The 27,562-nt window shown below is 42.3% G+C and overlaps 1 protein-coding gene across 2 annotated transcripts; it reads right to left on the minus strand.

Annotated features, from left to right (window-relative positions):
* Nucleotides 1-23,389: 23,389 nt before the first annotated feature.
* On the minus strand, nucleotides 23,390-27,441 carry PTTG1 (PTTG1 regulator of sister chromatid separation, securin). 2 transcript variants are annotated; one of them, XM_035107987.2, is made up of 7 exons: nucleotides 27,424-27,441; nucleotides 27,166-27,199; nucleotides 26,212-26,323; nucleotides 25,379-25,548; nucleotides 24,595-24,685; nucleotides 23,778-23,927; nucleotides 23,390-23,537 (listed from the first exon to the last, which is right to left on the minus strand). In XM_035107987.2, the coding sequence occupies exons 3-7, from the start codon at nucleotides 26,300-26,302 to the stop codon at nucleotides 23,464-23,466; spliced, it is 576 nt and encodes a 191-aa protein (XP_034963878.1). In that variant the 5' UTR covers nucleotides 26,303-26,323; nucleotides 27,166-27,199; nucleotides 27,424-27,441; the 3' UTR covers nucleotides 23,390-23,463. The 2 variants fall into 2 exon arrangements, with proteins under 2 accessions (XP_034963878.1, XP_034963879.1); XM_035107988.2 differs by having other exon boundaries at nucleotides 27,385-27,437.
* Nucleotides 27,442-27,562: the final 121 nt, after the last annotated feature.

Raw genomic sequence — 27,562 nt, forward strand, 5'->3', positions numbered from 1 at the left:
AATCAAGGAATTTTTGTTTATCTGTTGCACCATGTTCACTATTTTCAGTTGGTTCCAGTTCAAAATCAGCCCCTTGGCACCCTCACTTATCTCTTGCATTTGAGCATCATGTAGAAAGGCATCACGGTTACCTTTCTTTGCTTTTTGCCTTTTTCATTCGACATCATTGTTACACAATAACTGCTGTCACATTTCCTTAATAAACTCTGTATTAAAGAGCAAAGATTTCCACGGGGCAAGTCTAAATCTAAGTATAATTTTATGGTCATATATTGCTCTAATTGAGCTCCAACATAAAAAGACTTTCCCTTTTGAACTTGGCAGGAAACAAGCAGCTAAACCAGTGACTACTCTGCATTGAAAATATTAAAGAGATTATGAAACTGAACGGAGTGAAATCCAAATAGGGCCAATCTTTTAATCAAGATAAGACATTGAAAGTCCGGCAACTGCCCTCATTCCATAATTTTATTGGGGTGCCACAGATGAGGGCAGCCCTGGAACATAAGAGGCACACAAAAATTATGAGACTACAAGAACCAATATCTACTAATTTTTTGGATCAAAAATGCCTGCATATTACAGACAAGCTGCCCATAAAACCCATTACAGGAATGTTGACAAAAACAGCAAGGCCATGATTACAGGTAGGTAGCCGTGTTGGTCTGAGTCGAAGCAAAATAAAAAAATTCCTTCAGTAGCACCTTAAAGACCAACTAAGTTTATATTTTGGTATGAGCTTTCGTGTGCATGCACACTTCTTCAGATACACTAGAAACAGAAGTGTCAGACCCTATATATATACAGAGGGTGGTGGGGGTGGGTGGGAATGGGTGATGGGCTGATGGGAGTGGTAAACCTGTAGATGGCTGTTAATGGCTGCTGATGGCTGCAATTAGTCCTGGGGGGGGGGGAGCAAGGGCTGAGGTGCTAAAGAAAGCTTGATTGCATAATGAGATAAGAATCCGATGTCTCTATTCATCCCAGGTGCTTCCATGGTTTTAAGCTTGGTAATGATTTCCAATTCAGCAACTTCTCTTTCCAGTCTGTTCCTGAAATTTCTCTGTAATAAAACAGCTGCTTTGAGATCTTGTATAGAATGTCCTGGGAGATTGAAGTGTTCTCCTACTGGTTTTTCAGTCTTATGGTTCCTGATGTCAGATTTATGTCCATTTATCCTTTGGCGTAGGGTTTGGCCTGTTTGTCCAATATAGAGAGCTGAAGGGCACCGTTGGCATTTGATGGCATACACAATGTTAGAAGATGAGCAATTAAATAGTCCTGAGATGGTATGTTGGATGTTGTTGGGGCCAGTAATGATGTTGTCTGGGTGTATGTGGCAGCAAAGTTGGCATCTGGGTTTATTGCAGGCTCTGGTACCAGTGTCCATGTTAAGTCTGGTGGTTGTATTATTGTGGGTGAGGAGTTGTTTAAGATTGGGTGGCTGTCTGTAGGCAATGAAAGGTCTTCCTCCCAGAGCTTGAAAAAGGGAGCTTTCATTGTCCAGGAGAGGCTGTAGATCTCTGATCATCATCAGCTAGCAGGACCAGTGGTCAGGGATGATAGGAGTTGAAGTCCAACAACATCTGGGGGCCCAAGGCTGAGAAAGGCTGGTCTAGGAGGAGCACCTGACATAGCATCATCACATGGGTATCTCAGTGATAATGCCCCATGATGGATATTGTGTGGCCTGGCTCATAAAAGTTTATAATGATGAGAAGTGTGACATTTGTTCTACACAGGGCTTCTCAAAAGACAAAAATCAGCATGCTTGAATTTGTTCTTTGTGAGTTCTGATACAAACGAACCCGATCAAGGTACTAGATATAACCCATGAGACATTAAATTACTTAGGAGATCTCTAAACAATGGGAGGAATTCAGCGTAGTTCTATGGCAATCATTCTGTCATCGCAAGCATTTCTGATCCCACTGAGTCCAACAATGATTATCCGTCTTATGTGTAACTTTTCATATTTAAAATTTATGCTGCAATCTGAACCCCACTTACTTGGGAGTAAGCCCCAGTGAATTCAGTTGCAATTCTTCTGCGTAGACATGGTTAAGACCACACTCTTAATATATTTTTGTTACATCATCGCATTCCTGCTTTTTATATTTTTTTATCCCCTTCATTTCCATTCCAGCCTTTTTGTATTCCTTTCCTGCCTTCTGAATTTCTCTGTGTCTCTTTCCTCTGTCTTTCTCTCATCCTACCCTTTTCCCCATCCCTCCTCTTCTTGCCCTCTCTCCTTCCTTCCCCTTTTCTCTGCTTCCTACAAGAATTATTGATGACCTTGCCACTACTGCTGGAGACAACTTGTAATTAATTGCTTCTGACTGGGGATGAACTGTGGTGATTGCTATTGAATGACTGTGGAGATTCATCTTGAATTAATCCTGACCAGAAATGAACTATCATGATTGGTCCAGACTTCCTGAAGAAGTATTTGTTCTGAATTGCTGCTGATTGCGGATTTCATACCATGTGGGGATGCTGGAGGAAAATGTTATTTCCTTTACCTTCTTCTTCCTTCCCCCATCCCCAGTCCTACCTTCTCCTCCCTCTATCCTCCCTAAGCAGGTTCACAAAAGGGCATAATCTCAAATCACAGTTTCACAAACTGAGTTGGCTATGACTGGTCCATACCTCAGTGAATTTGGCATCAATCCTTGAAGTTCTTAATTGCCAAACAATTGCTTTGTGTGGGCATTCCAAAGATTCAATGTAATTTGCCTTCTGTTCCTTTGCCCCACCTTCCTATCACTGACATCCCTCCCCTCCATTGGAAAAGAACATCACGGAACAGCCAGAGGAGCAGGGGACATTGATGGGGAGGAACTTTTAATTAAGTAAGAGAAGCAACCAGAAGGAGCACAATTGAAAAGCAAGAGAGGATTGGTATTCCAGGTTCCTGGATATCAGAATTCACTCTTTAAAAGGGATAGTGTCAGGAGCTGGAGTCAGGTTTAGGTCAGCAATAAAACAATAAAAACCCAATGTCAGTGAAGTTAATTTTTGATTCAAAGAAACAAAACAACTTAGTCCTAGTGGTCACACCAACCCTTCCCAGTAGGTCTTGCCCCAATGAAGAAGAAGAGGAGGAAAAGGAGGAGGAGCTTCGATTTGATATCCCACTTTATCACTACCCTAAGGAGTCTCAAAGTGGCTAACATTCTCCTTTCCCTTCCTCTCCCACAACAAACACTCTGTGAGTTGAGTGGGGCTGAGAGCCTTCGGAGAAGTGTGACTAGCTCAAGGTCACCCAGCAGCTGCATGTGGAGGAGCGGAGATGAGAACCCGGTTCTCCAGATTACTAGTCTACCACTCTTAACCACTACACCACACTGAAGCAGTAGCAAGGACTAAAAGTTCCCACCTTCCCACCGCTCTCTAGGGCTCTTCCCCTGCTTCCTTCCCCAGCAACCTAAAGTGTCATCTCCTGCCTCTTGTTGCTCCGCCCTCTCCATTTCTCAGCATGTTTGGGGAGATCAAGGGGGAGGACAGCTTGTTGCAGCAGGAGAGGGGAACTCCCTTGATTCTTCAGCAGCCTGCCTCATCACTGCCTCTTGGCCTCCAGCCTCCTCTTTGGCCTCTGAGCCTGGACTGACTCTGCTCCAGCCTCTTCCTGCTCACTAAATCCAGTTCCCTCTTCAACCTCTGACACATCATTCTCCCAATCTGATCCCTCTTCTCCCTCTGACCATTCATTGTCATCCCACCACCAGTCCCCTGGCTCTGAGTCTTCTTCCCCGGGGGGTTCCCTTGGGGGATCCCCAGCTGGTTCCTCCCACCACTCCTCGGCATCCAGCCAGTCCATGACAGATGTTTGTTACTAATGTACGTCATGTGGATGGTTCCCTGAAAAAATTGACTTGAACAGCCTTCAACTCACACTGGTGTGGCGTGGATAAGGCCTCTCTCTCCCCCCCCCCCACTCTTTTCCTTTTAACTGAAAATTCTTATATGGGGTGGTATCCAATGGATGTCCCTTCACTGGCAGATACACTGTATCAGCAGAATGGGGAGAGACATTCCAGCTGTTCCTCCAAAAGATTGGGAGACCCAGCGCAGGCATCCCCAAACCTCGGCCCTCCAGATGTTTTGGACTACAATTCCCATCTTCCCCAACCACTGGTCCTGTTACCTAGGGATCATGGGAGTTGTAGGCCAAAACATCTGGGGGGCCACAGTTTGGGGATGCCTGACCCAGCGTGTCAGATCTGAAAGTATTGGGGACTGCAGGGTAGAAGAGGTATTGTCAAAAATTGCCTGTTTCCCTGTTCTACTGACAGATCCCTTTCATCACAGGATGAAACCAACTGATCCCTCTACACACTAAATGTGTAACAAAATGTGGGGGCAGGGGTCACATTAAAGTGCTACAGTACAATTCACCGGTACAGTTTAGAAGAAAATAAAACAAGTGAATATCAATATACTTCATTTAATCATATAACTAAACATTTATGCCTTCTACAACATCATTTATATCCAGTTACGTTGTCAGTTATTTCTATGTGATCTAGTAGTTTGGGACAAATATTCCCATTTTCTAACCTCTTATTCTGCCTTCTCTGCGTGTAATAATGGTTTTAAAGGACTTATAATTCCTTTCAATTTATTCTCTCAGATATGATTTATTACATACCTTTCTTTTTCCATTACTGAAGTACACGGCTGTTTGCTCTGATTAATAAATGTGCTGTTATTTTCAGTTTCTGGCTTGGTACCAATACTTATTGAATTATCTAAGAATCAATCATTTCAGTTCCATTGATACTAGGATGCCCTTTATCTCTGGGATTTTAACTGCAGCACTCCAGTACTGGGGAATGACCAGGAAAGTTTCAACACCAACTTCATAGAAAATCAATCTTTTAAAAGTTAAAAAGAAACAATTTGTTATTGAGTACTTTAACCCATGCTGCAGAAAGCTCTTTGAAAGAAGGAGGCATGCAATATTCACAAAGCATCTCTTGCTGGAAGTGATTCTAAATCCAGAAAAAAAACCAAATGGTAACTTTTTAATCATCATCAAAGAGCTTATTGTATCAACTGAAGGCCATAACAATTTCATTAAAGATAAAGGGACCCCTGACCATTATGTCCAGTTGCAGACAACTCTGGGGTTGTGACGCTCATCTCGCTTTACTGGCTGAGAGAGCCGGCGTACAGCTTCCAGGTCATGTGGCCAGCATGACAAAGCCGCTTTTGGCGAACCAGAGCAGTGCACAGAAATGCCGTTTACCTTCCTGCTGTAGTGGTACCTATTTATCTACTTGCACTTTGATGTGCTTTTGAACTGCTAGGTTGGCAGGGACCAAGCAACGGGAGCTCATCCCATCACGGGGATTCGAACTGCCGACATTCTGATCGGCAAGCCCTAGGCTCTGTGGTTTAACCTATGGCACCACTTGCGCCCCAACAATTGCATTACAATGTGCCAAACTGCAAACCATAACATACAGCATACAACAATTACATACAGTAATACAAAGCATCAACTGTTTAAAGAAAGGGCATCAGAGTTCGTAAGTATCCACTGCTAACTCATATCCAACTTAATTTCCTCTGAATCTCTGGTGCAACTTGTTGCGATTTTGTCCATCTCTCCTTTCCTTATCGTTCTTGCAGCCAGACCATAAACCGCCACTCTATGTGTAACAAATCACTCCGTGTGTTAGCATCAGTCCAAATGAGTATTGGAGTTTTGAGAGCTTTGGGTACGGCTCTTCATGCCTCAGGTCCTGTGGTGACCATGTTGGAGCTGAAGGAATCTCTTACAAGTCTCAAAATATATTAGCCTTTGGTCCTCGACTTGTAAGACCTTAAACCCTTGGTGCATGATGGAAAAGAAAGTAACTCACATCAGGTCTCCCAACTCCTGGACTCATTTTCTTCTGGCTGGGAGCTGTCTCAAAATAAAGATGAGAGGAAGAAAAACACAGGTCTTCCATCTTCTCCATATTCTCTGGGTTGCCTCTTAAAATTAATTCTCCTGCTGAACTTCGAGCAATTGGGCGGGGGGGGGCAGTGAGACACTCCTTTCGGCTTGGCTCCAGGCAAAGCAGCAGCTGTCTCTCTTTAAAACTGATTAATGATTTTTGGCTCCGTGGAGAATAAAGCAACACTAAAATGGTCTTTGCCCCCAATAAATTTGGTAGCTGCTGAGCCAGCAACAGTATTAAATATCAAGGGTCCAGACACTAAAAAAGAAAAACAAACAAAGCTCAATTAAAACCATTAAAACAGACTGCGGAGCTCAGCCAAGAAGAACCATTCTCACCACCATCTTAACTGGAAGTCACTTTTTACTCTTCTTCCTCCACTATTACTTGTTCTATCTATGCAAGATTTTTATCCCTCAGAGTATCGTGAGGGATGATGGGAGTTGTAGTCCAAAACATTTGGAAGGTACCGTTATTGGCTTCTCCAGGACTAAAGGGAAGGGATGATTTCCTTGCTGAACTTGTTCATTGAATCAGTTACCATGTTATGGAAAGCCACCAGGAGATCCTTCCCTCCTTCACAAAATATTGCTAACAAATTAAGACAGGTGTTCCAGTTGTTGGTTACTGTCCTACTTACCACCTCATAGAACAGAAAGTAGTGTAGTTTTTCATTCATGCTACGTGTGTGTGTGTGTGTGTGTGTGTGCATAAAGGGGTCAAGACAGGTAATCGTCAATAAAAATAAAACAGCTTCAATTCAGAATGAACGGGAAGCCTTACTGCGATCAAGTTGTGGCAAGATTAGATGCCTTTCTAAGCTGAAGGAGAAAAGACGCAAGTGTTTGATTTTCTCAAGCAAATCTGTTGATGCTGCATTGCGAAAGCACATGCAAAAACTTCAATTCATTGCCTGTCACTTCAACTTTTTATAGTGCTTCCAAGACAAATAAATGGATCAACTGGACCTTGAGAAATTCAAAAAGGTAAATAGACCATTTTGGAATGTGTTCGTATAAATCACCAATTAAATTGAATCAGCTGAAACTTGCTGCATCGGTCAAGATTAAAAACGTGTTGGCAAGGGAAAGAAGAAACTCACTCATTTGTGAGAAGGGCATTATCTGTGATACAATTCAGAGGTACATACATAGCAATATGTGGCTTTCTTGTAGGCGATTAGTTGTTTTTCTCTCTGCAGAGGCCCTGCGTCAGTGAATATTGATGTGATCAACATGTTTCGTGAAGTGGGGAAAGTACATGGGGTGGGGCAGTGGAGATAGTAGGGTAATTTTTTAAAAAAATATTTATCAAATTTGACTCTTGCCTTTTCTCCTGAAGGAACCCAGACTGGTTACAGGTTACCACTTTTGTCTTGAAATACAGTTCCTTTTCCTTATTAATTCAGCTTAATAAAATAGAAAAATGGAAATAAAGGTGAAGGATTTTTAAGGAAGGAGAACCGGAAGGCTACATCCAATTGAGGGAAAGAACCACCAACCAGCAGGCTCCTTTCACCGTAACAAGTAGCCATTTTAGTTCAGCATCGCTACTTCTGACAAAGAGCCTTGTAATTGTGTGTGGGCAGTTGTGTAGCTTTTATTTCCCCCAAATGTGTGCATTTAAAAAAAAACCCACTTATTGCTCTGTTTAAAATACGACCAAAGCACTAGCTAGTTAGTCTTTGGGAGAGGGGATAACATGCCCTCCATGTACCAGGTAATGTTCTTCTAATGGCTCTTTTTACCTTGTACACTTTCTAAAATTAGCTTTGCTAATGAAAAGTGTTGCCCTTTATTTCTGCCCGCCACCTCACAAGAGACTCGTTTGTTCCAGGCTGTGCTGGAGACGGTTATTTTTTTAAAAAAACCAAGATTTTATACCTTTCCAGATGTTGTTGGACTACCTCTCCCATCATCCCTGACCATTGGGCCATGCTGTCTGCAACATGGCCAACAACATGTGGAAGGCCTCAGATTCCTCATCTGTGTTGCAGAACATTGAGGGGGAAGGGATATTCCCTGGTGACATTGTTGTACATCCCACATAAATCTTAGCCCTTAAGTACTCTTTCCACACTGTCCCTCAAGTGTCTCAGAGAAACAGATGACACCACAGGACTTTCCCAACTCCGTACAAGATGCTGAGTCTATTCTAGAGAGCAGGTTTGTTTTGGTTTTTTGAAACAGCAGGGGTATTCCAATCCATTTGTTCGGGAACCTAAGGCGTGCTTCATGCAGGATGCTTTTCCTATCCAGGTGTGCACAGGTATAGGGGTTAAAAACCACCAAGTGCACCATTGCCATTCGTAAGGAACACATGCACTGTCAGTTGTGGCTTTCCAATACATGATGAACCTATATCAAAATAAATAACTGACTTTTCTCTGGCCTTGGAGTGGGAGGGGGGATCCTGTGTGTAGTAACTCCTACTGTTAACAACATGCTACAAAATATCTACATTTTGTAAAATAGTTCTACCTCAGGGCGGAAAAGCAGTGGATGATGTGATTCATTTTCAACTTACTTAATAGACTCCTTGCCATGTGCACCTCAGCATTCTCATCCTCCTCTATTATTCTCTCTTTTCCCCCCACCTTAAATTAATATTAAGGAACTGGACAGACAGCCCTGAATACTAAAATGCTCTAATTATCTACTGGAAGCAGAAAGGGGGAGAGAGAGAGAGAGAGAGATACAGACAGAGAAAGAAAGTACTGCTTCTCTTCCATTTCCCTTCAGGAAAGAATCCCTCGGCAAGTCCATCTTTCTCCGTATCTGTCCAGTGCGGCAGTAACATCACTGCCAGAAATAAAATGGTTGCCTTTGTATGTTTGGTTTTGTTTCCTTGGGGTCAGTATCTAATCGCTACAGCTTCTGCTGCAAGCACTCCAGCCACCAAATGATAATGAATTCCTGCTAATCCATCTCATGAGGGCTGTGCTGGCACAAGCGCCCTAGAGGCAAGTGGTCCTGCATCTTATTACTGAGCTGAAAAGCCCCCCCCCCCAGCCCCTCTCTCTGGATAGATGGCTGCCGGTGACTTGCTTTTGCTTTTGCAATCTACCACAGTATTCCTCTATTCCTTTCTGTTAAAGTGAAGCCCCAGCAACAGGGGCTACAACAACAACAAAATGCGTGTGCGTTTGTGTGTGTTTCTGTATGGGGAGGGAAGGAGGAAATCCCATGACTGCTTCTTGCTTTTACAGCTTTTGGTATTTGTTCTGTTATACCTGAATATCAGCCGTTCAAAAATAGAGATGGAGGTTATGAATTTTAATTATCTCAGAATCCTATGCTTGGCTATCTAGGTCATTTTACATTTTGGTGCAAATAAGTGAGGGTCTGCGTGGTTTTATCCTCAGCCTCTCACATGACTGTTTCTGGTTAGGGCTTGAGCCGTTCCAGAAGAGAAGTGTTCTTTCAGACTTGCAGCCGGGGCAATGGGCTCTTTCCCCCTTCTCCACCCTCCTTCCCTCAAAACATAATGTGCAGTTTGAGCTAAAAAGCTAGACTGAGGGCTGGATTTTCTAGGATCCTATAAGCAGTTAGGGGGTTCCATCAGGCCAATATCCTCCCAACTATTTTGACATTCCATGGTTCAACTGTGCTCCCATTTGCTAGACTGACACAGTGGGCCCAAACTCCACTTCCATTTGTCATAGTCTAGCCCCTGACCATCAGTAACCAAGTGGATTACAGTGGTACCTCAGGTTACAGACGCTTCAGGTTACAGATGCTTCAGGTTACAGACTCCGCTAACCAGAAATAGTACCTCAGGTTAAGAACTTTGCTTCAGGACGAGAACAGAAATTGCACGGCGGCAGTGGGAGGCCCCATTAGCTAAAGTGGTACCTCAGGTTAAGAACAGTTTCAGGTTAAGAACAGACCTCCAGAACAAATTAAGTTCTTAACCAGAGGTACCACTGTACATTGCAAAGCTAATTGCAAGCCACTCTTTCCCACCAGCCTCAGCCTTCCCTGGCTGCAATATGGGGATAATGAACTGTATGGACATTCGAGGGGGGAAATCACATGGAATGATGCCAGAGTTAGAAAATGCTGACTTAACAGAGCATGATGGTGGTAATAAAATATTGGATTTCTCCATTCTTTTCTATGGGCATTTTCAAATAGGAAAAACCTATAGAAAAGTCCAAGAACACCATGGAATTCTTCAGATCTCAGTTCTTTACCAGGGAAGACTAAAAATTACAGTCCTTGTAAATCCAGAATTTCCCTCTAAAGATAATAAAATGAGTTACTCTAGGGGTTTTTCCCCCCTTAGGTCCTGAAAAGCTTCAGAAATTCAGACAGTCAATGGGGTCGGGACGTAATTTTATTTGTATAAGTGCATTGTATAAGTGCACCTAGGGAATCCTAAGCATGTCCAAATCTTAGGTAGGTGTCCAAGACCGCCTGGCATGCTTCCACATGGATGTAGACACTCAACTACCTGAGTTTGCTATTAAAGGGAATCACTATAATATTTTTTGCACGTTTCTTTTGAGAAGCAGGGCCAGAGGATTCAAAACTACAGTATAAATCAGTGACTCTTGGCACTATTGTGATTTAACCCCCATTTATATTAAATCACATTAAGGTCTCAGGAAAGCTTGCTGCCTCTGGCTCAGTCGACAATACTTGGTGCTTTGGGACCTCATCTAGAAAGATCCTTAGAATGTCCACTATCTAGAATTTAAAACAAGACTGGTGACAATCCAAGCAAATGAGCACATCTAGTGGCTATCACAGCTGTATCCCAGAAAGCAGCCCCTCTTAACCTAAAAGACATAAAGCAAGAGAGCGGCAGCTTCTTAGTATATATACTTGTCAAAGCATTTACTTCACAGTAAGGACCCAGGTGGCGCTTTGGGTTAAACCACAGAGCCTAGGGCTTGCTGATCAGAAGGTCGACGGTTCGAATCCCTGCGACGGGGTGAGTTCCCATTGCTCGGTCCCAGCTCCTGCCCACCTAGCAGTTCGAAAGCACATCAAAGTGCAAGTAGATAAATAGGGAATTACAGTGGGAATTATGGTGCTGGAGGAGACTCTTGAGAGTCCCATGGACTGCAAGAAGATCAAACCTATCCATTCTTAAGGAAATCAGCCCTGAGTGCTCCCTGGAAGGACAGATCGTGAAGCTGAGGCTCCAATACTTTGGCCACCTCATGAGAAGAGAAGAATCCTTGGAAAAGACCCTGATGTTGGGAAAGATTGAGGGCACTAGGAGAAGGGGACGACAGAGGACGAGATGGTTGGACAGTGTTCTTGAAGCTACGAACATGAGTTTGACCAAACTGCGGGAAGCAGTGCAAGACAGGAGTGCCTGGTGTGCTATGGTCCATGGGGTCACGAAGAGTCGGACACGACTAAACGACTAAACAACAACACAGTGGGAAGCACCAGAAGCAGCTTTGTCATGCTGGCCACATGACCCGGAAGCTGTCTGAGAACAAATGCTGGCTCCCTCAGCCTATAGAGTGAGATGAGCACCGTAACCCCAGAGTCAGACACGACTGGACCTGATGGTCACGGTCCCTTTAATGGCATTTACCTCTGCGTAGGCATGTTTAGGAGCCTATCCTACTAAGAATCTCTCTGTCCCTGCCCAACAGTGCTGGGCCTCTCTTTAAGCCCCTGCAGGGGTGAGGCACATCTGCCAGAGCCAATAGCTCTGCTGCTTCTCATCTTGTATTGGGAATTGCAGGGACTTAGCACTGTCCAAACCACTCCTGAGGTCGGGACTTCTGAGTACACAGACGAAGGCTGCAATCATAATCCCATTTATCTGGGAGTGAACCCCATTATTCCAATGGGACTTTTCTCTGAGTAGACAAGTTTAGGATTGTGCTGCACATGTCATAGCCATTAATTAGACAATAGTTATTCATCGTGATCCGGGGCAGACCTACATTTTGGGGGCCCTGAAGATGGAACTGTCAAGGGGAGGGAAGGCTTTGCAACCAGCAATGAGGTCTGGATAACCACTGTTATCTTCTTCAACAATGGGGTTGCTCCATGGCAGATTACCATACCTTTACAATGTCCCAGAGTCTGACAGCCAGTAGCACAGATGTTGTAAAGACCCTGAAATTTTCAGCAATTTTAAAGTCACTCAGCAATACAAAGATCTCTGTGGCAAAATCTCCAACTATAATTCTGCTCCAAAATGCATGTCCTCTTAATTCACTCTGGGTTGGTTGCTTCCTTGCTTGCTTCACAACTACTAAGCTCTGTGAGAGCCTTATTTTACAAACAGGTGCCTGCAATGTGGGTTTGTATCCAAGATACACAGTTTATGATTTTGAAGCACTGGCCTATATGATCTATTCTGAAAAGGCAGCTATCCAGCTTTCTCCCTATCCATCATTACTTGTCTTTACTTGAAGTAGATCCCGGTGACAAACTGCAGGCTGTTTTCTGTTACATGTCTGCCCTCTAGAGGATTAAAAGGTCACTGCCTTCCACGGCAGTCAAAAAACTACGGTATACAGTACTACGGAAAACATATGGTTACATATAACTTAGGAAATGCTTCAAAGATGGTATCATATAATGAAATCATTAACAAGATGCAACAGCAACCATCCTCATATTTTTTTCAATATTTGCAACTCAGAACTATTGTTTATCCCTTAATTATCAAATACGGTTCTTTAAGAGGACTTACCAAATTTGAAATTAAAAAAAATAAATTCTTCCAGTAGCACCTTAAAGACCACCTAAGTTTGTCATTGGTATGAGCTTTCGTGTGCATGCGCACTTCTTCAGATACACTAAAACAGAAGTAGCCAGATCCCCACGGAACCAACACACGTGTTAAGCAAAATTCATAACATTATTGTGAATCTAGAGAGTTTGCCCAATTTTTATCAGTCCAAATGGGAAAAAGAACTAGGTCAGAAAGTATCAAGAAATATACATAGATGGACATGGCTGAATGTACCACAGAATATGTCTAGTGTAAACCTTGATTTCTAAATGGTATCTAATGCCAAAACTTCCTAATCGTACTATACACAAAATGGCAAATACTTTTGTTGGAGATGTGAGGTATCTATTGCCAATCTCTTACATATATTTTAGAACTGTCCTAAAATAAGAAATCTTATTTAAAAAATTAAAAACATCACAGATTATACTTTACTAACACATTCACTTATCCTTTTATTTGGTTGTAACAGATGCAGTGCCAACAGGAGATAAAGGGATAGTACTTAATAACGGCAGTACAATCCCTTATAACTGGAATAAAAGTTGTCCTCCAACCATGGAATTAATGTTTGGGACATGGCCTGTATGGATAAGACAGATCTATGAATCTTTTACTGAAAAGTGGGTACTGGTGCCATACCTGCCAAGTTGCTGTCCGAGAAATAAGGGACCGGCCATAAGTAGCAGACCGGAAGTAGCGCTGCCACCATTTTGGAACTGGGCGGAGCATGCTCAGAAGTGACTTTTGATGCTGCTTTGCCCAGTTCCAAAATGGCCGCCGTGCCAGAAGTCACACTGCAGCCATTTTGGAACTGGGCAGAGCAGCATCAAAAGTTGCTTCTGAGCATGCTCCGCCCAGTTCCAAAATGGCCACCGCGCCAGAATAAACCGGGGGGAAACAAAAAAATCTGTTTTTTCAGCTAAGAACAGCTGGAAAAACAGGGATTTCCCGGAGAATACGGGAGACTTGGCAGCTATGACTGGTGCAATAAGACACGAGGAAACTCAGGTGCAAGTGCTTTGTTAGGAAGATTTACAAATTTTACTTTCGAACTATGGCTGGTGAAATATTAGGAATTCTTACCTCTTCAACTAGATGTATCAAATTTTTCAAGTTTCTTTTCTCTTCTTTCCTTAAAATGGTTGGCATAACACTAAATAAATGCTTTGAAATGAATAAATAATCTTTTCTGAGCCCTTCAACAAGCTTCGCCTTCACCAAGGATGAAAAGGATTATTGATTTAAGCAAGCAAGCACAACCTGAGCACCAGAGCACTTCTCCTGGCATCCAGAAGCGTTACTTTGACTATGGATGTAGAGCAGGGGTCAGCAAACTTTTTCAGCAAGGAGCCGGGTCCACTGTCCCTCAGACCTTGTAGGGGGCTAGACTATATTTTGAAAAATAATATGAACGAATTCCTATGCCCCACAAATAATCCAGAGGTGCATTTTAAATAAAAGGACACATTCTACTCATGTAAAAACACCAGGCAGGCCCCACAAATAACCCAGAGATGCATTTTAAATAAAAGGACACATTCTACTCATGTAAAAACATGCTGATTCCCAGACTGTCTGCAGGCCGGATTTAGAAGGCTATTGGGACGCATCCAGTCCCTGGGCCTTAGTTTGGGGGCCCCTGAGGTAGAGCATAGCCATCATGACTAATAGCCATTGTTGGCCCTCTCCTCCATTAATTTGTCTAATCCTCTTTGGAAGCCATCTTCCAAGGTTGGTTGGCCATCACTGCCCAATGTTGGTTGGGAGCAAATTCCATAGTTTAACCATGCACTGCATGAAGAAGGGCTTTCTCTTATCTGTCCTAAATCTTCCAACATTCAGCTTCATTGGAAGACCATGAGTTCCAGTGTTAGGAGAGTGCGACAAATGTCAAGTGAAGAGAAGCACTTGTGTTGTTTGACTTTATAGTTTAAGAAACTTGATTTGAGGGTTACTACTGTACAAGCTGAGCCCTAACACAGCTTCAGTGATATTCGAAACTGCTTTTCTAATCACCCTTAAAATGTATGGGGGCCAAGACATTTCTTATTTCTCCTGCGGTACAAATTGAAAAGGCAGAATTATATTGTCACTTGCATTATTTCCACAAAGAGTTCAGGGAACAGACCAGGACAAAGTTTGGAACTTTTCAATCAAGTGATCGACAAATAACTTCAGGAGGACTGTGAATGCATTTTTGAGAAAATAATAGTTTTTGCTGCTGAGCAGCGACCCAGAATATGCTCTCACCGCACAACGACTAAGCAAAGAGATGGCATTTGGTATTCATGCGACAGAAGGTAAAACCTCCATCCGCAGCAACTTATGAAAACTTCATTCTCTAAAATATGTTTCAGCATTCAAGGACACCCGTTGTCCTTGGCACTCTACCTCTTTAGTGTCTTATACAAATAGGCTTCCTATCATTGGATCCAAAAATACCATAAGCACACTCCTTGTACTTGTCCTTGGGAATAGTTTTTTCCCCACCCCGACCCCCGTTGATCTGAAACCAAGGGTACACAGCAACACATAAGTTTATTTGCAATACTCCACCTAATTTCCTTTGGTTCCATCAATATTCTCCAGGTGCACCTGCCTTGGCTGGCCTTGTGAAAGTGCAGGGAGTTCTCTGGGCTCTCCCTCTCCTGCCCATGTAATCTTTTTCCATCTGCCACCCCTCACCCTTGTCAAAGTGGGGCTACTTCTAGAGATCTCCACTACCCTTCCCTTTCCTCTTTATGTTGGAAGGGCTGTGGGAATCTTGGTTTGTTTATTTATTCATGTTTGGTGGGAATGCCCCCATGTTTTTTTTATTTTAAAAAAAGGAATACAGAATTCTCCATTATATCTGTCATTACAGGCCAATCCCTTTCTCCAAATTCTGTCTTAGTCTTAACTATCTTTGGACACAGACTTAGGTTCCACCCTGCAACACAGAGAACTAGTGAGCTTCTTACTGACCACAGCACAATTAGCAATAGCTCAGCAGTGGAAGAACCAGAGCGAAATACCCCTGAGCACATGGCAAAATAGTATCTGGAATACAGCAGTGTTCGAGCATCTTACCAGATAGGTAAAGGTAAAGGGACCCCTGACCATTAGGTCAAGTCGTGACCGACTCTGGGGTTGCAGCGCTCATCTCGCGTTATTGGCTAAGGGAGCTGGTGTACAACTTCCAGGTCATGTGGCCAGCATGACAAAGCCGCTTCTGGCAAACCAGAGCAGCACACGGAAACGCCGTTTACCTTCCTGCTGTAGCGGTACCGATTTATCTACTTGCACTTTGACGTGCTTTCAAACTGCTAGGCTGGCAGGAGCTGGGACCGAGCAACGGGAGCTCACCCTATCGCGGGGATTCGAACCGCTGAACTTCTGATCGGTAAGCCCTAGGCTCTGTGGTTTAACCCACAGCGCCACCCGCGTCCCTATCTTACCAGATACAGGAGGGCAATTAAAGGCATAATAAATAAATACACCTTCCAAGAAATGTGGACCCTTTTCTTTCACTATGTTAATGAACAAAATCAAGATCTCCTTATACCAACCACTCAATATTCTCAGTGGAGAGGCTACATTAAGTAATATGTTTGAATGTTGAATGTGCAAGTGTATGTCTAGAGACAATGGATAAAACACACACCATTAGATGTACTCCCGGATAAGTGTTTGGTGGTTCTTGTTGTTGTATTTGTTTAAAAACAGATTTAAAAATTGTAAAAAGAGAGAGAAGGAAGTACTAGGTTTTTAAAAACAGAAAGCAAGTTGGAAAGAGGAGAGACATGTCTTGAAAGACATTCCAACTTTTTACAAACTACCGTATTTTTCCGTCTAAAAGATGCCCCCATGTATAAGATGCCCCCTAATTTTTGACATTGTTTTTAGGGGGGTGAACCCTAGTCTTATACACGGAAAAATACGGTATTGAAGATACACTTATACTCTAGTTATCACTGTGTGCATGGGTACATGGAAAGAGGAGTACATGCAATAATTCTTGCTGCTCTGTGAGCGCTGCTTCCCTTCATGTTCACACCTCTGTGGTACATGGTTCCACATAGTACATCTTCCGGTTAGCTTTTCGGATTTGCAAATGATTAAGATGCCTCTCAAATCATTCTCTTGAGTTTCATGAGTGGCTTGTCAGTTGGCATGAGTAGAAAAAAGGGAGTGAATTAAGAAGCCCTGCTGTCTCCAGTCCTCTGGATTCTGCTCTTATTCATCTAACTGCACATCTAGAGTTGGATAGGTGCATGTTGATGTCTCCTCCACCTCTGAGCACATTCCTCTTCTCCTCTGTCCTTTCAATAGTTTCTTTACCAAAAGATTGTTCTGCTTCATTTGCTAACATGAAGAAAACCAATACAATGCCATCTCGCTTTTACAGGAGTCTGATGGCAGCACAGCTCACTCAACAGGGTGTGAAATTATAATCTACTTTCCTAAAGACATTTCCCTACCTGCCACACCATCCTATTTTCCACCAGTTATTTAGAATTTACAGCTTTGAGGTGTTATTGTACTGGAAATAAGAACCCCGGAGGGACAGGTGCCTTCATAAGCAAATCATCATATACAATGGAGTGGTTTTACATATCAATATATTAAAAGGAAAGCAATGCAGAGCAGGTAAGTCAAGGGTCTGAAGGCTGTTCATTCATCCTCAAGTTTTATTTGATAATACATTGTATGGTAAGTTAACTTAATGGCCTCAAAGCTAAGTTAATGATGTGTTACATTTTAAGCACTTTCTTTGTCATTGTACATCTTAACACTTAACAAAGTTATCATTATGAATTTGATTTCCAGATTTCCAAAGAAACTAACCCCACACTTCTAGTGAACACAGCATATGAGATGCTTTAATTGAAATTAATTTTAACTAATCAGCATTAATATTGCTCTTTTATACCGGTAACATAATTTGAAATTCAGACACTATTCAATGAGTTCAGATTTGGAGTAATCAGTTAGCAAATTACAGTGACCTTGAAATGGCATCATGACAGTCAGTACAGAATAAGTCCTTGTTACAAAGGTATGCGGTTTTTGTAAAAGGCAATGCAATTGGGAAATTTTAAAAAACATATCGGGACTGCAAGCTCAGGCTCAAGCCCATAATCTATTACAGGCGTCCCCAAACTGCGGCCCTCCAGATGTTTTGGCCTACAACTCCCATGATCCCTAGCTAACAGGACCAGTGGTCGGGGAAGATGGGAATTGTAGTCCAAAACATCTGGAGGGCCGAAGTTTGGGGATGCCTGATCTATTACAATACCTGATACCTTCAAGTCCATAGCAAACCAGCATAATGTTGCAGAGCAAATCCCCTATCTCCTAGCCACACTTTATTTAACTTCTGTACTATACTGTATAAGGGATGCAGGTGGCGCTGTGAGTTAAACCACCCAGTGATGGGCAACCTTTTGAGCTTGGTGTGTCAAAATTCACCAAAAAACCGAGCATAACTCGGGTGGTGTGTCACTTTGAGGGAAAAAACATAATTTCGCGATATTTATAGTTTAAATAACAAAAATGTATCATTGTAATATATAACTGTTTTTAATAAACCAAAAACTAATTATTTAACCTAACCTAACCAAAAAACCCCTTATTTATCACAAAGTGCCCAGAGTTGTTGAGCTTTTTGGGGGGAGCTGCTGACCAAAGTTTTGGAGGTTTTTTGGGGGGAGTGCAAAAGTTGCTTTGCTTTTGGGGGGGTGTCCCAAAAGCTGCTTTGCTTGGGGGGGGGAGAGAACAGAAATAAATGACGAATAATACCTTCGCTGGAACTAACACACAGCACCGACATAGTCTGCCAAAACGCCAAAAAAACCAGCACAGATCGAGTTAAAAAATGAACGCTGTTACATCCAATCATAGTCTGCCAAAGCGCCAGAAAAAACAGCACAGAAAGGGTTAAAAACCAATCTCTGGCTACCAGCAACAACAACAACAACAACAACAACAAAGGATCCGGGTTTTAACAGCGGAAACAAGCTGTAGCGTGAGGAGGAGCGTGAGAACAAATGGGGGGGAAACAACAGCAGCAGCACGAATGGGCCGATGGGCGCGTGCCACCAGTAAGGGCTCTGCGTGTCACGTCTGACACGCGTGTCATAGGTTCGCCATCACTAACCTAGGACTTGCCAATCAGAAGGTCAGTGGTTCGAATCCCCACGACGGGGTGAGCTCCCGCTGCTCAGTCCCGGCTCCTGCCAACCTAGCAGTTCGAAAGCACGTCAAAGTGCAAGTAGATAAATAGGTACCGCTACAGCGGGAAGGTAAACAGTGTTTCCGTGTGCTGCTCTGGTTCGCCAGAAGCGGCTTAGTCATACTGGCCACATGACCTGGAAGCTGTACGCCGGCTCCCTCGGCCAATAATGCGAGATGAGCACCGCAACCCCAGAGTCGGTCACGGCTGGACCTAATGGTCAGGGGTCCCTTTAGTATACTGCATGTATCCACATATCATTAACCCAAGCACTGAAACAAGTCAGCATACTTTTAAAAGCCTTTGCACCTGCAGTTAAAAACATGTGGGTCAAAAGCAGTCATTAATACTGAGCATTCTTGCCATATTTTTTGCTATTAAGGTGACAGATTCAGGCTGTAATGCTACGCATGCCGACCTACCAAGGAGATCCCCCCCCCCAGATAAACAGATGTACTTTGTCATCATGTTATAAACTGTCACGGCAATAATTACCTGTTTGGCTCTCTTCTAGAACCTAGAGATGAAACCTATAGAAAATTGTGGTTTAACTACTTTGGATGAGAAGTTTCAGGTATCTTCGCTAGATATCAGAATATGCTTTGGGGAAATGCACGAGGGTTTTTAGGGGGAAAATGAATTCACTCTAGCACATTATTGCCAGCTGGCTGCACAGCTTAAAAGTTTATTACCTAGATCACGTTAAGTACATTCAATTATGGTGCACATTTCTGAATAACAGAAGTTATAAAAGAGTGTGTGACCTTGACTATTTGATAAGCTTTGCAGAAGATTTGGATGTGTGCATGAGCCCTCAACCCAGGTGCAATGGGGATGCCCTCCAACTGTATGATTATAGGGGTCAAGCAATCAGATTGAGGTTTCTTAAAGGGGGTTATACCTTTACCCCCTTTATTTACATCAGGGGTCCCCAAACTAAGGCCCGGGGGCCGGATGCAGCCCAATCACCTTCTAAATCCGGCCCGCAGATGGTCCGGGAATCAGCATGTTTTCACATGAGTAGAATGTGTTCTTTTATTTAAAATGCATCTCTGGCTTATTTGTGGGGCATAGGAATTCGTCCATATTATTTTTCAAAATATAGTCTGGCCCCCCACAAGGTCTGAGGGACAGTGGACCGGCCCCCTGCTGAAAACGTTTGCTGACCCCTGATTTACATAAAGATTCTCCTCCATTGTCAACTATATCATTTGTGCCAGATTCAGCCAAGCACCTGTTGGCATTTCATGTTCATTTATTTGATTTCTTACCCACTTATATTTCCTTATATTTCCTGGAGTTCTGGAAACTAGCCGTCCCGTTCTGTACCACATACATGCCATTATTACTCCTGTCCCAAAGAAACTAAACCCACACTAGCTACAACCTATGGCTATAAACCATGTTACATAAAACAATGTTAAAAAGTATAGCCTCTCCTTTCAGGCAGGAGACAGAACTACTGCAGCTAGAAGTGGATTTCCATTCTCATTGACTCCATCATTTATATTCTCCCACAGGAGTCACAAATTAAGAATGCTCAGTACAAACATATTCATGAACAGCTGCTTTAGTATATATCTGTATGGGCTGTTCAGGTAGATAACACTTTAACAGAACAGGGGAATCTAAGTCATGTTTGTACTACTAGTCAAGGTTGATAATCTGCATTCACTGTTACAAGCAGGGTAGATAAATGTATTTGAAACTATCCTTTGCTGTGATTCCTAGACCTGCTCCCTGCTTTGCAGGCCCAGGCCCCTGACTGACTCCCACTACAAAAGTTGCTACTATTGCAATGAACAGAGACTACCTGTGTTTCTACGAAAATAAGACACCATCTTATATTTATTTTTCCTCAAAAAAACACTCTGGCTTATTTTCAGGGGATGTCTTATTTTTTCCTCCTTCTCCAGCATTGCTGCTGCGCCTATTACTATGTCTTATTTTCAGGGTATGGCTTATATTCCTTGAATGCTTAAAAATCCTGCTACGGCTTATTTTATGGCTACGTCTTATTTTTGGAGAAACAGGGTATCTTACCTGCAGGACCAGCTGCCTAGAGACTACTGATGTGGGCGTTTACTTTCTGTTGGGGTCAAGACTGAATTTTGGAGGTGATTAATTTTTGTTATTAGTATTGTTTCTGTATCTTTATTGTTAGACTTTGCTATGATCATTTTTTGAATTATTTGAGGATAGTTCAATTTTTTGGTATATTTATTGAGATGTTTTCATTTATTGTTTATGACCACTTAAATTTTGTTATATCTACATCTGCACAGACAGCATGGTTTAACTACAGAAAGGGGGCATACAAATAAACAATGACATTAACTTATCCCATTTTCACAATACTGTACATACTTTTGATCACCATCAGAAACAGGCAGAACTGGGGTGCTTGTTTTACTCCCTGGTGTTATCTCTCTAAATGAAACCAGTGACCTCAAGTTTTCAGTACAGACAAGGAGAATACCCCCTGTACAACCCAACTCAGCTAAGATTAACTTCATCCCATTAGCATTAAAAACACAAAGTCCTTTGAAATATGTGGTACATCAAGATAGCCACACGATGGTACTGTGTAGCTGTCAGAGAAGCTACTGAAACCATTTGTAAAACAGATTGCAGCTTGCTGTAAAAAATAATAACAGTGACCTGAATTGTGAATGCTGGGAATGCTTGCTCCAATTCTGCCTTCTGTGTATACTTCATTTGACATCTTGGACAGCCACATATTCACAAAGTGAGATACCTAAGGAATGCTAAACCAGCAGTAGGAAACCTGGGGCCCTCCAGACATTGGGCTCAGTTTGTCGTCAGCTCAGCCAGCACAGCCTACAATCAGAAATTCTAGCTTTGGTCTAGCAATATCCAAAAGGCCATCTCTAATACTCCTATGATAGCACTTCCATGCAAATAAATGAGCCAATACTTTAAAAAGCTTTACATATTTAGGCAGAATCTTCCTCCACCCCAACCTAAGGTGGGAGAGGGGAAGGACAACAAAGCAGACGAGAAATAAGCCTGGTGCAGAAACCTACCCATGCTTACTAGGAAGACCTATGGATTAAAATAGAGCTTACTTACAAGTAGACCCAGGATTGTAACTGTTGGAAGTTCATTCCCCGAGTTTGCATTCATGGGATTGTTGTCTTATCACATGGTGGTGTATGTTATCATTCCAGAGTGGGGCGTGACGAAGACAGGATGTTTGTGTTACTGCGTTTCCTGAAGTGGGACTATTGTCCTTTGTTCTTTCTCTTTGTTGTCTGATGCTAGAGAGGGTCATGCTGCGGTGCTCCGTGTGTGTTTATATGTAAATAAACGTAGATCAGCCAAATGCAGGGTTGCTGACGTCTGTTACACAATTGCGCGAACTCTGCGGATCCATAAGTGTGCTGATGTCAGTTGGCATCAGTCGCTGTGATTTTCAGGCTGAAGAAAGCTTTTGAAGCTCCCGGTCAACCAGGAGGGAGAGAACATGCCAGTCGGGCATGTCTCTCTGCCAGGGTCCTACTTGTTAGAGATCCCAACAGTAACTTGATACGCTAATACAGCCTTTCTCAACCTTGGATCCCAAGATGATGTTAGACTACAACCTCCTCTCATCTCTAGCTAGCAGGACCAGTGGTGAGATGGTGGGAATTATAGGCCAACATTTGAGGAACAAAGGTTCAGAAAGACAGCCCTAAAATTTTCAGCCCAATGTTAACCGGAGTTGATTCAAGTGCCAAGTACTTTCCTGAAACTAGCTTTCACTTAATATGCTACAAAGGTTTTTCGACTGTCAATCCTTATTTTAAAAAAGAGAAATCTTCTTCATCATTTCAATGGGTTGTTGAAGGAAGGTCAAATTGCTATGCTTGAAAACTTTCCTGGCTGAAATCTCCAGATGACAAGTGGTTAATTATTTAAACAGACATTTCCCAGGAGATGCTGGTTATGCTGGTCTATGCCCCTGCCTGAATGGAGATAAGTTTGGTGTTGGAAGGCTTTTGTAAAATCAAGGTAGGCAGATCCAAAATTGCTTTTGCTTGACATAGCACCTGAGCACCTGTCAAATCACAGAAGTGGCGTGTACATGATTCGGTCATTCTACAGTAGCCAACATCAACGCTCCTTTAGAACGAAGTCTAGGCCACACTACTGATCAGAATTGCAAGTCCTGACTCATTGCCAGCCTCCTTCCAGTCTGGGTACAGCACCATGTCTGAACTTCAGAGTTGTCCATTTCACTTAACTGGACTACCAAACTCAGATTCACAGATCCACATTCAGGTGAGCAAAAGGCATGAAGCAGACATAGCAACAAGCCACCAGATGACTGAAGCTGCAAGACCAACCATGTTTACGAGCCTCCTTCACAACCCTATTTGTCATTTTCTCCTTTTGTCAAGGAGAGCAATCTGGAGTCCTAATCTTAACTGCATTGACTAGCTTTGCCCAACCTTCTGGTTTCTGGCAAGTTTTACTTAGTTTTGTTAAAAAGTCATCTTGCGATTTTAATCCAAGTCCTTTATTATGAAAATTAACACAACTTATTCAGAATTCAACTTAAAAAGAGATGTTTACATATTATAAGGGAGGGGGAAGATCAATTATTATTTCATCCAAAGTAGCCAGGAAGTCTTGAGTGGACTGCAGGGTATCTGAAAGATTTAAAAAGCCAGTTAACATCAAGTCAGATACATTTGAATTTTAATATTTCCATTTCTAATGTTCATGGTTACATTTCTAATCTCCATTTTTGTCAAGTGCCCAGTTTACCCTAGTCACCCAAATGTTAGGCAGTTGTTGCTCTGTTCCAACCAAGTATTGCCCCTTACAATGTAGCATTACGGCTACTCACTTTGCTGGATGCAAATCACTTTTCTTTTCTTTTTACTTACCATAGCCCCAGGAAATGGAAGGCTCTTTTGCAGGTACAGAGATTGTGCTTGCAAATCTGTCAGAGGCATTTTCAAATACCATCAGAGGAACTCCAGTCAGGGGCATGTGGCTCAGCCTGTGCTCCTCGGGAACTTCAAAACTCTCAAAGTCTGTTCAGAAAGAACAACAGTGGTTAGCACTGCCCCTGAGCATCACTCTCCATTACCTGTTAGAGGAATGGGGCAGTGACATAATTCACTCAGCTAGCAGGGTTTACACCGGTACTGAGCATAGCTGCCAAGTTTTCCCTTTTCTCGCGAGGAAGCCTATTCAGCATAAGGGAAAATCCCAGTAAAAAAGGGATAACTTGGCAGCTATGGTACTGAGTAGCACACCAAGAGCATAAATAAAATACATAAGACTGATTTTTTATTCACATTTCCTCAGCTTATTTATCGGTTATGCCTGGCAACTTCTAGAACAGTAATCCTGCAACTTACATGTATTTAATGTGTGAGCATTCAGTTTAACATGCTTGGCTAATAATAATAATAATAGGATAGGCATCTGGGGTGGGGGGAGTCTTTGGCAATCCCACCTGCCACTGAACCCAATACATTTTGACTTTACACAATTTTGCCTTTAGGTGCGATCCCCAGAACATAACCCCAGCATGCGTTGCAGCTTACGGTATAGAAGTTCAGTTAACAAGACATACAGCAACCTGTGACACTCCAAGCAGAACCACCTCCTGCTTCATATCTCTGCAATGATTATCAACCAATAAATCACCCCCACTATGCCAAGGAAACCCAAATAATCCTTGGCAGGCATTACCTAAAGGATCGTAGCAAAATAGGTTCTCCTTTTCTGGATAGTCTTCAGTAACCATGCTGCTGCTTTCAACTCTGTTTGCGGTTTCAGTAGCCTTAAATGAGGATAACCAGAAAAAGTGGTTACAACAAAGTCTTACAACAGCCAGACTAGAGATTTCTCCAGTTAATATGCTGAATCTTTGCTTCCCACTGGTGGAACATGGACCACAGCTTGGGAATCCCCAAAATCATGTTTATTACAATACCATGACTTCTTGTTCCCAACTCCTTAATCAAGGACGAATTAGAAAACAGGCTCCCTCCCCATTTCTTCCCTTTCCCAGAGCCTTCCCTTATCTTCATTTAGAAATCCCCTTTCAGGTGCCACCCTGGTTTTTGTTGTTCTTGTTGTGACCAACAGATTTTCCAGTGTTCTTAGCTTTGATCATCCTTGTGAATGCATTCGTCCTTCATGAGCTAAAGAGAAAGCTGGTCTCTATGTACACACAACTCTCTTTTTCCTGCTATGTGCCAGTCATCCCCCTATTTCATACCCACCAATGTACTACTTTTCTGGAAGAAAAGTTTTACACAAGATGAAAACTTCAGAGGCTAGTTTAAGGTGAGCTGATCATTATCACTTACTGAAATGTTGACAGATTGGCACACATCTATGATCTTTTCTATTCAGCTTGCCTAAGCTGCAGCTCTGATTGTTTTGCTTATATCTGGGACAGTTCTCCAGCCTAGGAGTCATTCTGTTTTGAGAATCTAATGCAGTCCTAAGGAGTATTATCTCTACTGACCTTTTTCATAGAAGACTTGTTTCCTTTTGGGAAGTTACTCTTTGTTGTTGTTAAAGGCCTATTCAAATTTCCTAGAACCTTCCTGATAGACTGGGCTGCTGCTGGATTTACATTAGCTGTCCTTCCAACAAGTGGAGTCTTGGGGCAAGACCTTTCAGCAAAACTCTTTGCTGTGGAAGAAAATCAAGTCAGCCAACATGCTTGAGACCCAAAGTACCAAAACTTCTTCATTCAAGGCCACCACAGACAAAACAAGCCAGAACATACGTTTATCATGTCATATGAACCCAAGTTTGTTGTTTGTCTCTTTCCAAACAAGCCAAGAGCAGTAATCCAAGATTTGTTCTTAGCTTATAACTCTTGGTTCATTTGGAGATAAACAAGTGCAGGTTCAGGTGACATGACAAACCAGGCCCTGGTTGGTTTCATCCAAAGTGCAGCAGGAATGCCCCAGGAAATTCTAAGCATGCTGCTTGTTCACATTAATCCATGGTTTAAACATGGGTTAATGTGACAGGCAAGACAAGCAAATCAAGCCAGTGCAGCTAAGAATACTCCATGAGGCAGAATAAAGGAGAAGCCAGCTAGTTCTCATTTTTTCTTCCTCCTGGCCTCCTGTCCTTCCACAAAGACTTCATCATCCAGTACCTCTAAGCTGAGCTGACTTGTTATCATTGCTGCCTCCAAAACAGGAGGAGAAAGCTATAAAAAGTTGATATTAAGCATTCTGAATTATTAATTCAAGTTCATCAGCATCTTTAATGGAACTTTGGTTTAAAATAGGTATTTCCATTCATTTATACCAGTTTAAATTCACATGAATACAAACTTACATGGTGCAGATACCAATTGCATCCGACTCTTAGAAGAAGCAAGCGTGCCAATTTCACCATTCTCTTTTTCTATATAAATTTGTGTTGCCATCACTTTGACATCCAAGGATTGCTAGAATAGATATATACATTATTATTTTGTGTTTTCTTGCATGCTTGGCCTTTTGTCATCATTATAGGAGTCCAAGTATGTATCACTAGTAGTACCTAAATCACTTTGGGAAACTCCTCCAGAACTTTCTGGAGCAAAGGCGGTGACTGGTTTAATGCATTTCTTTTAAGTGTTTGTCTTGACTAGGTACAATGCACTGGTATGTGCAGATAACTGTTAAACACTAGACAGAACTCAAAATGCAAACAAAAACTACTCACTAAAGCAGTTTAGAAAAATACGTGGTGGTGGTGACAAAGTCTTTTTTTAATTAAAAAAGCACTTTTAAAAAGTGTATATTTACAGAGGACATTCTGAAGTTAAGAACAACAGTGAACTATTGCTGCCTACTCAGAAGTAGTTCAGTTGGTCTTATTCTCAGATAAAGGCTTAAAAGAATTGCACCCTAAAATTACAGGTTTTGACACATATACCAAAGCAATACTTTCCATGTTACCACATACCCTTGAGTACCAGTGTTAAAAGCCAGACATTAGCATTAGAGCAGTGTAACCCAAAAAGTAACAGCAAAAAGGGAGGGGAACCCTACAAAGTGTATTCCCATCCACATTGCTCTCCATCACTTTAATGCAGTCTCACTAACTTGCCTGACCATGCGCAGGAGTACTCAGCAATAAGGCACACAGAACTCCAGGACACCTACTGACTGCCCATCTTAAGTACAGTCAGGACAGGAGGAGTCTTAGATTGCCCTAGACCGGATTGCTTTAACTAGTATTTCTAACTCTTTTTTTAAAAAAAAGCAAACCCAAAAAGCCAGCTTCTCTTTTAGCATTACTTACCTGTCTATAGAATGGACCAAACGAAACAAAGAACCTGACAGCAATAAGAAAAAAATTATTTTAGTCCAAGCAAAAAAGATACAGAATTTTAGAAAAGCGGCACAACTTGTTAATAAACCTAACACCAGCACATTTGAATTACAATCGATAAGGACGAGACATTAGGAAGCAATGACCAAAAAAAGGAAACAAAATTTTAGGACAAACAAGCTTTTAAACCTCGCATCCACCCATTGCCAAATAATTGACAACACGCACACCAAAAGCGGCACACCAACTGCAACCCAACGAGCTCTGCTTTCCGCACGGGTCACTTTTAAATCATGATTCTCCTTCCCCATTGGTCGTTATTCCCCGCGTGAGCCGCTGTTGATTGCTACCTCGGTAAACCAATGGC

This window comes from Zootoca vivipara, chromosome 2 (assembly GCF_963506605.1).
Source record: "Zootoca vivipara chromosome 2, rZooViv1.1, whole genome shotgun sequence".
Taxonomy (NCBI): domain Eukaryota; kingdom Metazoa; phylum Chordata; class Lepidosauria; order Squamata; family Lacertidae; genus Zootoca; species Zootoca vivipara.

Excerpts from the sequence above, each read along its gene's own strand:
- PTTG1 (XM_035107987.2), bottom strand. The coding sequence starts at position 26,302 with ATGGCAACACAAATTTATATAGAAAAAGAGAATGGTGAAATTGGCACG. Across the intron at positions 23,928-24,594 it reads ATTTTGCTACGATCCTTTAG|ACTTTGAGAGTTTTGAAGTT; the intron begins GTAATGCCTGCC and ends CTTTCTGAACAG. Across the intron at positions 23,538-23,777 it reads TTCCATTTCCTGGGGCTATG|ATACCCTGCAGTCCACTCAA; the intron begins GTAAGTAAAAAG and ends TAAATCTTTCAG.